Source organism: Aotus nancymaae, unplaced genomic scaffold (assembly GCF_030222135.1).
Source record: "Aotus nancymaae isolate 86718 unplaced genomic scaffold, 86718_ANA_hifiasm-v0.15.2.pri h1tg000004l, whole genome shotgun sequence".
In the NCBI taxonomy this organism is placed as follows: Eukaryota; Metazoa; Chordata; class Mammalia; order Primates; family Aotidae; genus Aotus; species Aotus nancymaae.
Window position 1 is genome coordinate 54,470,292 of NW_026988415.1, and position 19,066 is coordinate 54,489,357.

Here is a 19,066-nt window from a genome sequence, read left to right on the forward strand (position 1 = left end):
ATTGCACTCCAGCCTGGGTGACAAGAGCGAAACTCCGCCTCAAAAAAAAAAAAAAAAACCTAATTTTATGAAAATATAAATGGATTAAATACTTCCAGTATGAGAAGTTTTGTTTTGTTTTGTTTTTGTTTTTGTTTTTTTTCTCACTATCCTAGAAAAACATGAAAAGCAAAGCTTTTGACTTAGGTTATTTGTATGCCAAGACAGAATAGCAGCAAACCAGTTTCTATTTGTTATCAATGGAAGTACTGCGTGAAAGCTGCAAGATTCATACAATAGCTTGAAAATAAAGGTGATAAAAATCAATGCATATGTGAAATATAATACTTGAGTTTATGTGAATCCAATTAATCTAATGATCACACCACCTGACTATAGAACTGGAGAAATCTTGGTTTCCTCAGCTGACCTGTGGATTTCAATGAAAATTTTAAAATCAAATTTTGATTTAGGTTCCAAGACAAGTTCTTATTCAATCAGAGCTAAAACCACAGGTGACAAAGAACTGAGGATACCCCATTTACGCTGATGTGATTATTACACATTGCATGCCTGCATCAAAACATCTCATGTACCCTACAAATACATACACCTACTATGTACTCATAAAAATGAAAAATGAAAAATGAAAAAAGAACAACAGAAAATATGGAAAAGAATATGTATCAATAGAAGACATTAGTCTGTTTATTTGATATGAATAAATGTACAACTTTTTATTTTATGATTACATTTAATACTGGTCATCAGTTCTTAAATGAAAGTGGTAAATGTATTTGATCTGTGACAATATCATATGAAAAACTACAGTGGCTTAAATATCTAGGTTTTACAACTCCTTTTAATAATATTCTAATTTAATTTTTATCATTTCATGCATTATTTAGTGATTTACTGGTGTACAGTTAGTAAACATAGGTTTATGACAAAATACTGATAATTTTCCACAGCTCCCTACATATTTTAATTAGTATCACATTGAGCAATAATATATAATTCAATCTTTAGTGCAGAAAGAAAACAATAGTATGGAAGTGGAATTATTACTACTTTGTAATCTACCAGGAAGCTGATCATCATCCCTTGCCTATTATAACATTGCCTCTCCCTTATTCTCCTAAATTAGCTGTCACAAATATCAAAAGATGTGACAGTTCTTGACAGTTAAGGGTAATAAAATAAATGCTTCAACAGTATACAGGTAGCACAGGGAGTTTTTAGTTTAAATCTTTTAAATCTTTTTAATTGAGAATATCAAGGCTTTTGTCTCCTTTTTATGATCTACTTTGAATAAAATTTACCAATTGGTAAGGACATAAATCAGCATACCTGTTTTCAATCCGTGAGCAGCTACATTTCTTAATTTAAAAATGAATCAGAACAAAGTATATGTCTAATTGTAATAAAAAATGCTATATTTGGAAAGTCACATCTTGATAAAATTTTTAAGATAACCTTCTCAAAATTGAGTTCCAAACTATAATGCCCACAAAAACATTTTGCAGCATTGATAAGTTGCTATGATAAAAGGATGATAATTGAGGAATATGGTAGAAAATATTTAAAAAATACTTTTTATCTTGTCTAAAAATTAATGTAAAGTTCTTATATATCAGAGCCAGTATAATATTTATACTTTCTCTCTGGGAATCAAAGCAGAAGTTAAAATTGTTGGTATCCACAGCCTCTATAGTTATCACAGCATCAGTAAGAAACTAATAGTTGTAAGAAAATGGTTTAAAGACATGCATGCAAGGATACCAAGAAAATCTTCAAAAGGAATGTAGCTATGCCCAAATAAACTGTTAAAAGAGGAATCACTTATCAATGATGCCTATTACACTGACGTTTGTGACACCTACAAGATCCAATTTGAAACTCTCTTAAAAATCCCTATTATGCTAAATAGACACACCTATTTGTTTTGACCTACCCTCTTAAAAGAGGGAAGAGGCTGCTCCTTGTAAGATACTCTAAATGTAATAGAAACCAAGAAGAAGGGTGTTAAAACACTGATCTAAACTAAAGAGTGGAGTTTACTAATAACAGAAAAGAACATCTAAATGGAGATTTGAGCTTATCTAACCCTATGAATAATTCTGGACTATAAAAATATTTTCTGAGAATCTTGAAATGCATTTACTAAAGTAGATAATTTCAGACAATAAACCAAAAAAAAGTAGATAATTTCTAGGAACTATTTTTAAAGTATTTTGAAGAAAAATGAAATGTGGTGGGAGGCATATGATTGATGAAATTTGACTATTAACTACTGAATAATGAAATACTGGCTATGATTTCAAATAAATTGGCTACACATATTATGCTAAATTACTTTGAAGAACATAATAGCATGTACAAACAATTCTGGATATTAAAGCAATGCTCATGTGATAGATTTTGAACTTATGTTTTCATTTTCAAACACTAATTTAATAAAATCAGAATATCTAAAAAAAATCACAACACTGGGATATATATATTGAAATATAGTGAGCATCTTCAATGATAGGAGACTGGTAAACATTTGGTAAATACAGATTTTTAGCTTCTGAAAAACATATTTTTCTCTTATAAAACTCAAGTTTCTACTAAAAAAAGTCCAGGTCCAGATGGGTTCACAGCCGAATTTTACCAGATATACAAAGAGGAGCTGGTATCACTCCTTCTGAAACTTCCAGATATAACAAAAAGAGGGAATCCTTCTCAAATCATTTTATGAGACCAACATCATCCTGATACGAAAACCCAGCAGAGACTCAACAAAAAAAGAAAACTTCAGGCCAATATCCATGATGAACATCGATGCAAAAATCTTCAATAAAATACTGGCAAACCAATTGCAACAGCATATCAAAAAGTTTATCCATCATGATCAAGTAGACTTCATCCCAGGGATGCTATTGGTTCAACATATGCAAGTCTATAAACGTAATCCACCACATAAACAGAACCAAAGACAAAAACCACATGATTATTTCAATAGATGCAGAAAAGGCCTTCAACAAAATTCAACAGCCCTTTATGCTAAAAACTCTCCATAAACCAGGTATCAGTGGAACTTATCTCAAAACAATAAAAGCTAATTACAACAAACCCACAGCCAATATCATACTGAATGGGCAAAAACTGGAAGCATTCCCTTTGAAAGCTGGCACTAAACAAGGATGCCCTCTCTCACCATTCCTATTCAATATAGTATTGGAAGTTCTAGCCAGAGCAATCAGGCAAGAAAAAGATATAAAGTGTATTCAATTAGGAAAGGAGGAAGTCAAATTGTCTGTATTTGCAGATGACATGATTGTATATTTAGAGGACCCCATTGTCTCAGCCCCAAATTTCCTGAAACTGATAAGCAAATTCAGCAAGGTCTCAGGATACAAAATCAACATGCAGAAATCACAAGCATTCCTACACACCAATAACAGACTAACAGAGAGCCAAATCAAGAGCGAACTCCCATTCACAATTACTACAAAGAGAATAAAATACCTAGGAATACAACTAACAAAGGATGTAAAGGACCTCTTCAAGAGGAACTACAAACCACTGCTCAAGGAAATAAGAGAGGACACAAACAGATGGGAAAATATTCCATGCTAATGGTTAAGAAGAATCGATATCGTAAAAATGGCCATAATGCCCAAAGTAATTTATAGATTCAATGCTATCCCCATCAAGCTACCAATGACCTTCTTCACAGAACTGGAAAAAAAACACCTTAAACTTCATATGGAACCAAAAGAGAGCCCACATAGCCAAGACAATCCTAAGCAAAAAGAACAAATCTGGAGGCATCACGCTACCTGATTTCAAACTATACTACAAGGCTACAGTAATCAAAACAGCATGGTACTGGTACCAAAACAGAGATATAGACCAATGGAACAGAAAAGAGGCCTCAGAGACAATGCAACACATCTACAACCATCTGATCTTTAACAAACCTGACAAAAACCAGCAATGGGGAAAGGATTCCCTGTTTAACAAATAGTGCTGGGAAAACTGGCTAGCCATGTGCAGAAAACAGAAACTGGACCCCTTCCTGACACCTTACACTAAAATTAACTCCAGATTGATTAAAGACTTAAACATAAGACCTAACACCATAACAACCCTAGAAGAAAACCTAGGCAAAATCATTCAGGACATAGGCATAGGCAAGGGATTCATAACTAAAATACCAAAAGAATTGGCAACAAAAGTCAAAATAGTCAAATGGGATCTAATCAAACTCCAGAGCTTCTGTACAGCAAAAGAAACGATCACTAGAGTGAAATGGCAACCAACAGAATGGGAAAAAATTTTTGCAATGGCAATTATTAAAAAATCAGGGGACAACAGATGCTGGAGAGGATGTGGAAAAATAGGAACACTTATATGGAAGTGTAAATTAGTTCAACCATTGTGGAAGACAGTGTAGCAATTCCTTAAGGATCAGAAATAGAAATTCCATTTGACCCAGCAATCCCATTACTGGGTATATACCCAAAGGATTATAAATCGTTCTATTATAAAGACACATGCACACGTATATTCATTGTGGCACTGTTTACATTAGCAAAGACCTGGAACCAACCCAACTGCCTGTGGATGATAGACTGGACAAGGAAAATGTGGCACATATACACCATGGAATACTATGCAGCCATAAAAAACGATGAGCTTGTGTCCTTTGTAGGGACATGGATGAATCTGGAAACGATCATTCTCAGCAAACTGACACAAGAACATAAAATCAAATGCTGTATGTTCTCATTCATAGGTAGATGTTGAACAATAAGAACACATGGACACAGGGAGGGGCGCATCAGACACTGGGGTCTGTTGTGGGGGGCTAGGGGAGGGACAGTGGGGGTTGGGAGATTGGGGAGAGACAACATGGGGAGAAATGCCAGATACAGGTGATGGTGGGATGAAGACAGCAAACCACCTTGCCATGTATATAGCAATACAAATATCCTGCATGATCAGCATGTGTATCCCAGAACCTAAAGTACAAAAAATATATGTATATATTCTTTTCAAAAAAAGGAAAAAAAAAATCCAGTTTCTGATTTGGCAAACTGCCAAGTGGTGATAGAAAAATAATTAATATAAAAATAACTCATGGACACAAAGAAGGGAACAACAGATATTGGGCCTACTTTAAGGTTGAGGCTGGGAGGAAGGAAAGGAGCAGAAAAAAATATCTATTGGGTACTTACTTGTCTTAGTACCTGGGTGATGAAACAATCTGTACAACAAACCCCCATGACAGGAGTTTACCTATATAACAAATCTGCACATGTACCCCTCAACCTAAAGTAAAAATTAAAAAATAACTAAAAAAACTAAAAAATGAATAGTAAACTTAAGGAACCTAACAATAAATATATAATTTGCATTTTCAACATCATTACTCTAAAATCGAATGTGGACTAGTAAAACATTAGATTATTACATTAACTGAACTCTATGCCATGTCTTGTATTTAACTTGATTTTTATTATCAGCAGAATGATTTAGATTTACAGTAATTGCTATTAACTCTATTAACTAGATACTAAAATTTATTTCAATTATTTTTATTCGGGACTATGCTAAAATATTCAAGCTATCTTTAGGAGTTAAAGTTTTAAAATAAACATACTTGGAATGTGTTTAGTAATTTATAAAATTCCTTTTGATAAATAATGTCATGTGAAGAAATCAGTAATCATTATATGGATAGTTGAATTGTAAAGTAGAAGTCTGCATCATATCTGGTTCAATGAGTCAACGCACGTAGAAATTTTTTTTGACCAAACTTAAACTTATCTTTAGAAAAGTGATTACTTGTGCTAGAATACAATACAGGCATTTAAGTCACCACCAAATGATACACGCTGCATGTGAAATATATAATATCCCAAACCCAGAGTGAAAAATTTAGGCAAATGAATGAAGAAATCCAAAACATATGATGCAAAAATAATTAAACTATTATTGGTGACAGCACATTTTGTATTGTTGATGAATGGAGACAAACAGCAAAATACAAACTTGATCCCAAATCAATGATATCGATTATCTTCAAATCAGTAAAATAAAGGAAAGTATAACAAAAACAATTAAATGATTATTGGTGACACCACGTTTTGTAATGTAGATGAACAAAGAAAAGCAACACTTACTCCTGCATCAATGGTATAAATTATCTTCAAACCAGTATAATAGAAGACAGTATAAGCGGTTCTAAATATTTATGAAGAATACCTCCATGGAGATAAAGTCATAAAGAATCTTTTGTAAGATTCTTCTCTTACGAAAACCACTCAAAGTGTTAGCTCTACAATCTAAAATCTCATTTTGGAAAGCTGCTCAAGTGGTTCTGTATCTCATCCTCTCTTCAGGCTATATTCAAATGGTCTGTAGACAAATGGCTATTTAGGGAAATATGTGTAGAAAAGGAGAAACTCGGTCACACATTTAGCTTCTGAAAACTTTACTTGTTTAGTAACTTGGCAAGACATCTAATCCCTCCTACATTTTGTGGATCAGTGCATGGAAGCAAACGATATAGTCTTCATCTATTGGAATAATGTCAAAGGAAATAGAAGTCTTATGTCCAAAAGTAACAGAATTCTAAATGCAATTATGCCTGTTTTCCATGCCTGTTTTTTTTTCTGTGTATAATTTAACTTTAGAAAACACTACATTAGATGAACAATGCCAGCTCAGAAAAAAATTCACCCTATATAAGTTTGATGACAGCATTTCTGCTGTTAGACAATCCTTCAGAAGCCAGTCTTTTGTCAATAGAGCCAAGTCACCCTGAGAGTCGTTCTGCTAAAATAAAACAAGAGTGTAGTTCAAGTTTGTTCAATAGTTGACCCCACTGATGCTGTGCAGAAGATGACAGCTCTCTAGCTCAAGGTAGACCAGATCTTGAGAAGAAGGATGTAAAATGGAAAAGAAGGAACTAGTGTAGAAATTTGGGGTTTTAAATATTGTGACTATATATTCTGGTTGTCCCTGTTTAATGTCAAAATTTTCTTAATTTGGAGGATAAATGATATGGCCATCCTAATATATATAAGGCAAATAGATAAGAAAAATTCAGATGAGGATAAAATCAAAGTAAAAAATGTACAAAAAGGTTGGACCTGGTGGTGATAGCCTGTAGTCTCAGCTTCTGGGGAGGCTGAGGCAGGGCAATTAGTTGAGCCCAGGAGTTCAAGGCTGTAGAGTGCTAAGCTCATGCCTGTGAATAGCCACTGCACTCCAGCCTGGGCAACACTGCGAGACCCTATATCTACAATAAACACACACAAAAAAATACACAAAGTACACAAAGATAATTCAATCTTTAAGCTACAAATTGAATATGACCTGTACAGGTCAAACCATTTGTCCACTACCTCTGTGAAAAATCATTTGAGAAAGCAATACTTAATAATAAATATTGCCTAAGCAATCATCAAAATAAATAGAATAAAAGTTCTTCTTAAGAAGCAACTACTGATAACTGCAACTAGGAAAGCAAATCCAGTTATTCATGAAATAGCAATTGCTAACCACATAGTAAAGCATAGAGTTATGCAGTCAGTTATTTGTGAGGAATCAACAAAACTCTCAACATCACACTGTAAATACAAAACAAAAAAGCTGCTGTCAGTGAAAAAGAAGTGTCAATAATTCCTTGTGACAATACACCATAAATATGGGTGAATAAACTATCACTAACTCATTGAAACAATCACAGATTTAAGGAAGCTCAACAGCAGCAACAGATTAAACAACTGTAAATGAGCTGTGTAGCAAGGCATGGAGACACTTTAAAATAACTCTTGAGGTTACATAAGAATATAGTTTATGTTTACTTATAGCTGTATTTAATCTAATTAAGAACCTATTCCTTAAGATGAAAAACATACAAAAATAATTGCTTCACTAAATTCCATAGTTACCTGGTAATAACAGGAGGTTATTGGGTAAAGTGCTATTTTTTACATTAATCAATACCTAAATAAGACCAACCACTATTTTGTGGTATAAAATAGTAATGTAAAATATTATTTCAGAAAGAAGTCATTTTTTTTTTTGCCTCACACCTTTATAGTCTAGATTGTAGAATACCAGACATAGTTACAATGGGATTTTAGTTTACAAAACATCCACAAAACAGTTGGAGAAAAATTTTAAATTACTTAAATTTCCATTAGTATAATTATATTTGAGTAGACAAATATAACTTAAGAATCCTTGTCTATTTGATAAATAATTAAAATCCAATTTCTGAGAGCTAAAGAGATTATCAGTTTTATTTATCTGGTTATCTTATATGTAAACTAGTTTTGTGTGAGAGCTTTAGCTATATAAAAATGCTTTCATTTAGCAGTTAGGTATTTGATCTTAAACACATAGATAAACAGACCGTAATTAACCTCAAACGACAGAGAAAATAGATTATAGAGAAATGTTTAGAATCCTAAAACTACAGATGAATAAATAGGCTGTAAATAGCCTATAAAGAATCCAGTCAATGATTTTCCAATTTAGGGCCATATATCCATTCCCCAAGGAGGTCATTTTGACTTTTCCAGGCCCATGAGTACTTCTAGTTAAAAAGGTGCATTCCTAGACCATTATTATGGTTTCCAAAGGATTAAACGTTGATAGCATGTCATTGCTACTTCAACTTGGAGATTTCTACATAGGGTTTGGAATCTAGGAAAATGATGCATTTGATGGGGGTAATACAGCTATCTGTAACTGATCTCTTAGGAATAACTTTCCTCACAGCAAAATTAAAAGATTTAAATGCCTCCTGAAACACACAGAATCTGTTACTTACTTTCTCCAAGGAAAAGCAATAAATTGAAAATGAAATAATCAGCATCATAATCTTATTATACTGTGTATTCAAACAATGTAAGTAGTCTTCGTTTTATATTTACTTATTTATTGAAGGTAGTTGAATGGGAATTAATTGAATATTCATTAGTTTGTAACTAAGCATGATCATATTCTCTGGCTTTTTGATATCTATATGCAATCTAATATTCATTCATTCAGTGACTTAAATAAAGGACTCTGTTCAACTAAAAGTAATCTATAAAGTCTTATAATTTATTTATAATCCATTACTTGTTTCTCTAGAATTCATGTATCCAGACAGTAGAGACAGTATATGATTATTGAGAACAACACTTTTTTATTCTGTTAACCATTTACTTCATTATCTTCATTACTGACAGCAAAGCTCTCCTTGTTCCACTGTCCTTAGGATGCAGGCTATTTATTCTGCTATATTTCCTTGGTCAAACTATTTTAAATGAATTATTCTAAACAAACTCTTGTCCTCAGAGGGTATCTTGGCTCTCTTATAAGCCAGAAAAACATACTAGCATCCAAGAAAGGCTTTTTATAGCAAATATTCTGCTTGAAAAAGGATATTCTAAAATCTATTTAATTTAGAATAATTAAAAATAAAAAAATTCAAGTATGCTATTACATACCTGTTCTACAAAATCTACTGCCAAAAAAAAGTCATTATTGTCTTAGAAAAGGGATAGGAAAATAAATTCTCAGCTTGAAAAAAGAGACAAGAGAGGAAATCTTTTTTAAAAAAATAAGGGCATATGAATGAGATGTAAATAAAGCAATTCCAGACGGTAGAGGCAGTATATGAGAAAGTACTCATATTAGCAGTGTCACTGTCATATGGAGGGCCAGGAGGAGACGAAGACAAATGAAGAGGAGACATCCGATTCAAGACATAAGCCAAAGAGGGTAAATGGAAGACTTAAAAAAGAAAAACAAAAAACTGAACTAGGTCCAGAAAGAAATGTGGAGCCAGTGGCATTGATCAAGAAAGAGATAAATGTCATATTTTTCTCTGTGTACATACATAAAATATGTACGGAAAACTAAGTTTAAGTCATAAAATAGGCATTTCAAGGAATATAAAGCATCAACTCTTAGAAAAAAATGTGAAAGACTATAATTAACCTCAACCTACAGAGTAAAACCCATAACTATTGTTTACAGAACAGTTTTCCTCAAAGTACTCAGCAAACTTTATAGATTTTACTTATTTTATTAGCTTTTATAATATCCCTGCATGCTACATAAGGATATTTAAATTTTCTCCATTATATAGGAGAGGAATTGGAGGCATAGATAACAAGTTTGAAAATTAAGATAATATAAAGACTTATGTAATTACCACAACTAGCACAATAATTATCATTGTCATCAAAAGGTTTTATTTCCAATCTCAAAATGATCGTGCAGATAAATGTTGGCAAAAAGTACTGCCGTAATTGCAGACCTAGTAACAAAATAAGATATCATAACTTAATGAAGGTGCTTGGTGAAAATCTACTAAAAATAGATTTGAAATTTTAACTTCTCTGAGAAAATAAAACTTCAAATAATTTGATTTTCTAAATGGCAGCATGACAAATTTAAGATAAAATGTTCTTTCAACATAATAAATATGGCCAGGTGCGGTGGCTCATGCCAGTAACCCCAGTATTTTGGGAGACCGAGATGAGCGGATCACTGGAGGTCAGGAGTTTGAGACTAGCCTGGCCAAAATGTGAAACCCCATCTCTACTAAAAATACAACAACAAAAATTAGCCAAGCAGGGAGGCGGATGTCTGTAGTCCCAGCTACTCAGGAGGCTAAGGCAGGAGAATCACTTGAACCTAGGAGGAGGAGGTTGCAGTGAGCCGCTGTACTCCAGCCTGGGTGACAGAGCAAGGCTCTGTCTCAAAAAAAAAAAAAATATATAAAAAACAATATATAAGTGTACACATATACATATACACACACACACACACACACACATATATATATATATAAAATAAATACGCTTTCCTCTTTACTACCATTAGAGCAAAAATATAATCCCGATAATGCCTATTATTAATCCTCTTGTGGACAATGAATGTTTTCCAAACACATTTTTTATCCCTCAAGACTTTGTACATTGGTCACTCATTAAATATGTGTTAAATATAGATTACTGGAATTAGACTAAGATTAGTTAGCAGTCAGTTGTTGTCATATCTAGACAAAATTTAATAGAACAGCTTTAGAATTTCACTTCACTGCATTGAAGAAGCTTAAAATATTGAACTTCTATATACAAAATAAGTAAAAGGATGAGAAATAGTCATGATAATACCCTACACAGAATCCAGATTGAGATCTCACAGACAAATGTAAATTACGTTAGATACTCTAAAACTTCCTTTTATGATATTCAACTTTTAAATTCTTCTCTTTGTTTAATGAAAGGAAATTCACACTTACTTTGCAAAACAGGTCTTTGAAATATTTCCTATATATGACTTTATGCTACTTTCCTCAGTTTACCAGCAAGTATAGAGATGTGTGCATGCAGGAATTAAAACATACTACCACTAAATAATCTTCCAATGTATAAAGAATAAGCAGTAGTTTTCTTATAATTGTTCATCTAAAATTACCTCTTCTATTTAAAAGGAAATAAAAATAGGTGACTAGCTATATTTTTATAGTTTTTGTTGCTAAAACGTGTGTGTCCATATATATTCTATCTTGATCTCATTAGTGCTCTAGTAATAGATATTTAACATTTTATGGATAAAACACTTTATTACATATTTGTAGACTAAGATTGGTGAAGATACAATTTGTGCAAGCAAAAGACTAATGAATAAAGGACATTTCAAAGATAATTTTTTTAACTAAGTTCTGTGTTTTGTAATTAAATTAGACCCAATATTTTCTTTCCTCCAGTAACATCTACCTGCACTGGGAAACTGAAAGACACTTGAACAACAATCTACTAAAATTTAATTTGTGGTCAAAGCAATTTATTTGATCTATTATGCTACTGGATTATTTAATTATTCATTCTTCATTGGTTTTTGTGAAGATGGTTGTAGACTGATAAATACAAAAGGAGAATATTAATTTATTTAGTATTTGATTTTTAAGCGAGAATTAGTTTTCAGGTGCATTTTATAGTATTCACTAAAGAACAATTCCACCAAAAACTGGTCCAAACTCACATACCCTGGTAAAATCATGAAGATAGATACATTAATTTATAGATAAAACTCAAACAAACTCAGAAAGTTTCTGCAGAATGACCTTATTGCTTTTATCATCACTTCTCATACAAGATGTCATCACCTCTGATACAGAAATCTTACCAATCCATCAATTTTTTTGATCTAAGATTGAAAGATCATACTTCAGTTCACTAAGAGATGGTCTCCACAGCACAGTGTTGTTATATAATCAATATAAATCAGTGTACACAAAGAGAATAATTTATGTCAAGAAAACTACCCACATCAGAATATATATTATCTTATTAAGATTGATCAAAATTATGAAAACCAATTAGATCTGTGTAACACATCATGTTTTCATTAAATAATTCTATACCAATTAATTTTGTCTTGTATGTTTTTATTTTAGGGTTTAATCTTTTCCTTTGGCAGGAATAAAATTAAGTTCAAATTTATTTTTATTTAGATAGAGTGGACAATGAAATAACAGATTAAAACTCTGCACCTAATAACATAAAATTTAGTGATGCTTCTTAAAGTTAGTTGGTAATATTAAGAGGCATGATGTGAGTAAATCACTCAGATTTGGAAACACATTTGGTCTTCAGAGCCTCAATTTATAAATTCTAGAACTGAACTATTTAAGATGCCCAACTTATGTTCCATAAATGTCTATCCATACTGTGGGACTATTAATAACAGATGTATTTAACGAAAGGCATTAGTGGATGATGAATGCTAACCAAGACTCTGATAATAGTAATGAAGTCAAAAGTTACTTGATCCTATTATTGTCACACTGCCATATGTTAAAACCTGACAGCATTAATAAAGATTCATTTATGAAGACAATGAGTTTTATGTTGTCATTTTTTCCCCACTGGAAGTGTACTTTGATAATAACCCCAGCTTTTAGAAACCTCATAGTCATTAGCATTTGATTGTCATCTCTTTTGCTTCTTTACACTAGATCAAAAATATTAATATGCAAATTATAGAATTCAGAGAATATAAAATCAAATAACATTAAAGCTGAAATGGGGAAATTTTAAGTGAAACTTCATTTTATATTTGAAAAAAATTGAGGAAATCATTATATTCAAACTCTTCTGAGCCTCTTGGAGGCAAATAAACTAGGTAAGTTTTCTAAAATTGTTATACTCATTGTTATAGTATATTCTCCCCGCACTGACGTTAATGAATCTTTACTCACTTCTCCTGACATTACACATGACTTTGAGCTATGGACACATAAGGTTAAAAAATACTATTTTCTTCAGAACAACAGTTTGCTTGTTCTTTGTCTTCACAATATATTATTTGATGCCTCATTTTGGCAATTTAAATCAAGATTTCTAAATCTTGTGGTAGATGAGATTTTTCACAATTTAGATTTTCTAATCCCAGATCTCAAAACAGATCTAATTCTAAACTTAGTTTCATAAATCCAGTCCAACTTTTTATCAATGGGGAAGATTTTTACTTAAAATAATCAAAGGCCCAAACATCTTGGCTATGTTAAAAGACTACCCCAGATTAAATGATCTTTTGAGAGTCATTGAAAAGATAAGGACGCGTTATGGGATGGGTAGAAACAAGTGAGGGGTTTGAGTATGATTACTAATCTTAGAAAAAGTTGATCTTCATGTTCTGTCAACACAAACTGCCAACCTTTGAAACACTGTCATGCCTGCCTTAAGGAAATCAATCAGCACCCTGTCACTGGGATAGTACAGAAACGTGACTGCTGATATACACTAGAGAAGATGGAAATTTGAAGCAGAAAATAAAAATATCTGTAACATCATTATATAAACTAATTTCCCCTGAGTTCCTACCATGAGGAAAGAAGGAAGTCCCTGTGGTTTATATACATATTCTGAGTCAGACTGGGTACTTGAGGGATGTTTCTATTCGTGAAAATGTTGGCTTCCCTTTCAAAAAATACTTACAGTATTTTAAAAAGCTTTATAAATAACAGGCCATCTGAATTAAAAAGTGAAAGTTAAAGAGATCCTGTGATTTCCTACTCCTGACCAACAGTTCTTTGAAATATTGCAATGTGTAGTACGATGTGTGTGAGTATGTAAATATCTATATGTATATAGGAAATTAGCATTGTAGTATGACTTTTCTTGAAAGAGGGAAAAGAGAAGGTTTCAAATCTGGATTATTTTTTAAGTGGCAACTATTAATAACATCAAGAACTCTTATAGATTTATTTTTTTCTTTAGAGAGTAACATGTTCTCACACTGCCATGAATGCACCTATGCAACAACTTTGCATGTTTTTCACATGTACCCCAAAACCTAAAATGCAATTAAAAAAAAAAAAAAAAAGTTGAAAATTAACCTCATCAAAGTCACAAATAAGTTTTATTTTTACTTCTTTTTTTAACCAAGCAGAATTACTTGGTAATCACTTTAATCACTTCATTCCCCCACTTTTTCCTTTTTTGAGATGGAGTCTTGCACTGTTGCCTGGACTGGAGTACAATGGCACAATCTCAGCTCACTGCAACCTCCACCTCCTGAATTCAAGTAATTCTCCTGCCTCGGCCTCCTGAGTAGCTGGGATTACAGGTGTCCACCACCACACCTGGCTATTTTTTTTTTTTTTTGTATATTTAGTAGAGATGGGGTTTCACTATGTTGGCCAGGCTGGTCTCGAACTCCTGATTTCGTGATCTGCCTGCCTCAGCCTCCCTAAGTGCTGGGATTACAGCCGTGAACCACCACGCCCAGCCTTTTTTCTGTCTTTCACTCTTTTCCTTTTGTATCATGAACTTGCAGTGATCCTGCTCGCAGGATTATCTACACATCTGCAAGCTGTCTGTTAATTAGGAGTCAGGAACTGCACTCTAGTTCCTACTGCTATCATTTACTAGTCATATGATGATAAGCATATTACATTATCGCTCTGAAACTTATTTCCCAAATATTTAAAATGTGAAATAACACTTTCCCTGTTTGTGCCAAGGTATATTGAAACTCACAAAACAGTAAGCTAAATCAATATATGTATATATTAGTTTTAGAAATAAATATTCTAAGTCTTATGAAATTTTATAGTATATACATTTCAAACATTTAATAAATCTCTTCTGCCAATGCCTTTAATTTCAGCTAATGAATATTAAATAGTCAATAGTAGGACTCCTTCATGTATAAATTGACCTATTTTTTCCTATAATATTTCTCCCTTCTCTTTCTTTGCTATTTGAACATTTCATATACATTTTATATTAGCCTAGTTAGGATAAACTAACTGTGACTTTGCTATTCTTGTCTATCCAACAAAAGTAGAGCAAATTAATATTAATTAAATACTCATCCTACTCTGCAGGACAAAGCGTCTTTTAAAAGAAATCATTATGGTTGGCCTACTTATTTCACATTGTAAAATTTACTAAAGTTTATGGATGAATCAAAACATGCTTTTTTTCTCTCTCTCTCTTTTTTTAAAAACTCTCCTTTCCCATAGCAAATACGCCACTTTCATGACAGGGCCTTTCTGCAAGTCAAAGTGCATTTAGTTAAAGTCACCCATGTCATGGCCCTCTGCATGCCTAGGGCTATGCTTTGTATTCCATTCTCATTACTTTTAACAAGCAGTCAGAACAGTATTTGTCCACGGGGCCATACAAATGCCCCAGTACTTCAGGCACATCATATACTTACTTTAGGCTTATCACACATTCTAAAACAAATTTTAGAGCATTTCTATTTCTAAGACTCATCTAAGAACCTGTAGTGAGCCTTTTTGTCATTTGCTGACAACCTTTCAAAGAATGTCAAATGAAAAGCACATTTTAACAAAGCTAAAATTTTGCCAGCAGGCTTATTTGTTTTATTTGAATTAATTAAGCAACTTTCAAGACAAATCAGAAATTTCTTGGAAGTTCATTAAGCTGCCCTAAGGGAGACATGACAAAATTTTTCCTTGAATAAAGCACTACATTTTAAAACAACACATTTGTCAAGATGGTCAGGTGAAAAGACCCAATTGCCAATATTCAATTTAAATTTGGTAAGGTCTTATTTTGATTTTATCTATTAATTTTTATTTTCCAAATAAACTTCTTATTTGTTTCAGCTGTGCTGTGCAATTTTGATAGCCACTAACCACATGTAGCTATTGAAATTAAAATTGAATTAATTAAGCATTTAGTACCTTAGAAGCACTAGCTACTATGTACTTTCAAGTACTCTACAGTCATGTGTGACTAGTGACTACTGTATTGTATCACAGATCATAAATTTACTGTCACTGCAGAAAATTCTGTTGTGGAGTGTTACTTTAGAGAGACAGTATCCACTCTGCTACTTAATTTATTATTTCAAGTGATAAGCCTCACATTTCTATAAGTAGTCGAATGTTTTAAAGCATCTTCAAAAATCTTCTATGCAGGTATATCTACTCTATACTAAGTTCTTATTCTTTCCAATTCTGCCCTTGTGATAGTTATATTATCATCCTTATATTATGACTGAAGAAATTAAAGGTCAAAAAGATTAAGCTGAAAGTAGCATGTCTGGTAAGAGGTAAGCACAAAACTGTGATCCATATCTGTCTGACTCCTGAATATTTTTCCATTTCATCAGATAAGAAGATGTCATTGCAGGGAATTCACCCAAAGTGCTCATTTAAAAATCATCTAATTTTTAGTTTTTTGAGGATCCTCCAAACTGTTCTCCATAGTGGTTGTACTAATTTACATTCCCACCAATAGTATACAAGTGTTCCCTTCTTTCCAAAGCCTTCTCTTTCTGTGTTCACTTCATATATTCAAACATATCTGCATTTCGCTGAAATTTGCTTAAGGGATCTGTAGTCTTCCATTTCTGAATGAATTTATAAACAAGTATATCTTTACAATAGATCAGCATCAGTTGAGCAATTTTCCCATAATATATATCCTCCAGGTCAAAACCTTCAGATGATATACAGCAGAATATCTTATTTATGTGTTTTTGGGCACATTTTTTAACACTAGTTATTATGTAGATCATAGTCTGGGAGAAAATTTTAAAAAGTTTGAAAATCCCCTGAACATATCTATCTGAAATATGCACATTTGTTCTTTTATTAACATATATTTTCCAAGATCATTCAAGTGCATTGTACTATCTTACATACCTGAATCTGAGTTATCTATTACTCTTTATATCATAAAAGTAATTAAAAAGAATTATTAACTTGATAGATGTGGCCCCTCTGCACATATTTTGAAGAATACCAAATATTCCATCTATTCTTCTCTCTGCCTTCTCCATCTTAAGACCCAAATCAAGCCTGAATAGGTTTTTCAAATTAACTGATTGAATCTGTTTTGTTAAAAGGCTTACTTACCCTTTACAACAAATGAATCCTCTGTTTTCAAAGAATTGCAAAATAATGAAAACATTTAACATTAACAGAACATTGACAAAAATTTAATCTTAATTTGATGATTCAGAATGTGCTAAAGACCTTGCCTTGCCTCAAAATCCTCATGAAAAACATTTATCATTTATCAAAATATTTATCTATATATATATTCAGAATTTCTAGTAATTGTTCTATTCACCTCTCAAATTTATTTGGCAGCATATCAAATGGCAAGATAAAATTTTTGTATCTAAAGCAATCACTAGGAAAAATTGATCCGGTCACATTTGTGGATTCATTCTTAATGATTTGCTTATGTCAAGTTTTTGGCAGAGGCATGACTAGACAGATTAAAAGAATGAAGCTGGGCAAATGGCTGATTTGTAAGTAGCAGGGCTGACCTTCTTGTCTGATCCCTTTATAGATTAATGGAAACACAACTGTTTGAAAATGAATATACATACCATGGATATTCATAATCCCCATGTAATTGCAAAAACTGCATTGATCAATTTTCTCCACTATGCTTTATATTACACAAATTTTGAAAAATTGGAGTGATGGCTTACTCAAAATTTGAAATACATTAATATCATTTTATTTTACTCTTTAAGAAATGAGATAATATCTTTAACAAAGTGATTTTAAAACGCACCGTAATTAGATGGTAGTTTTGAACTCCGTTTATTCCTACGTCAGGATCAATGGCCGCTGGGAGAACATATATAGAGTTTATAGCCGAGTGCTCTGGAATTGATATGTTGATAACCGTTGTTGGGAACAATGGTGCATTATCATTTATGTCTTCTATCAGAAAACGTATCTTAACCAGTCTAAATATTTCATCCGGCAAAACGGCAACCTCCACTTCATAAAAGCATTGAGTATCCGTTGAGATACCAGCACATAATTTCTCACGATCAATGCGAGCGCCAGTAGTGAAGATCTCACCGGTATCCTCTTCAATTCGAACCAGTGGCACATCTCCAGTCTTGTAGACTAGCTTGAACTGCATAGGAGATTTCAAGGACTTGTCTGGAATCCGGGACAAGTTAAGGTCTTTCAACAAGTCGCCTACCAGGACGTTTTCTGGCATTTCTTCTCGGATGGTATAGTTCTTCTCCTGGGCGCCAGACTGGAACACGACGCATGCTAGCAGGACCGCGAATATATACGTCCCGGACAACAAGTCCATACCAGGTACACTTAAACAGTTCGTTGTATTCACCCACAGAGAACTGACAAAGAGAAGAGGAGAGAGAAGAGAGAGAGAGAGGAGGAAGAAGAAATTATTAAGACGTCAACCATAAACATGCATGTTAACTAAAGCTGTTTTAAATTAAAATCACTAAATCAGATGTTAGCATAATTGACACTGTTAATTAGTGATAAATTTGTTTGAATCAAATATGAATTTGTACATTAAGAATAAAGATAAATGAAATAAGATACCTACAGTATAAAAATGACAGAGTACCTATAAAAGTGTCCACCATTGATAAAATATAAAAAGATAATGCATTAATATGCCAAGATAAAGGTTTAATACAAATAATTAAAACTATTTAATTCAATCGTTAAGGAAATATAAATGGGTATTTCTTACAAATCACAAAATAGAATCATTATCCTTTGTTATAATATGGGTTTCAAATGCAA

At 32.6% G+C, this 19,066-nt stretch overlaps 1 protein-coding gene across 2 annotated transcripts in view; it reads right to left on the reverse strand.

Annotated features, from left to right (window-relative positions):
* Positions 1 to 19,066, reverse strand: part of PCDH11X (protocadherin 11 X-linked) — an 826,171-nt gene that overhangs the window by 751,775 nt on the left and 55,330 nt on the right. For both annotated transcript variants that reach the window (XM_012464585.2, XM_012464595.2), the window contains exon 2: positions 18,063 to 18,645. In XM_012464585.2, coding sequence (XP_012320008.1) covers positions 18,063 to 18,602 — 540 coding nt within the window. In that variant the 5' untranslated portion in view covers positions 18,603 to 18,645. The remainder of the gene's footprint in view (positions 1 to 18,062; positions 18,646 to 19,066) is intronic.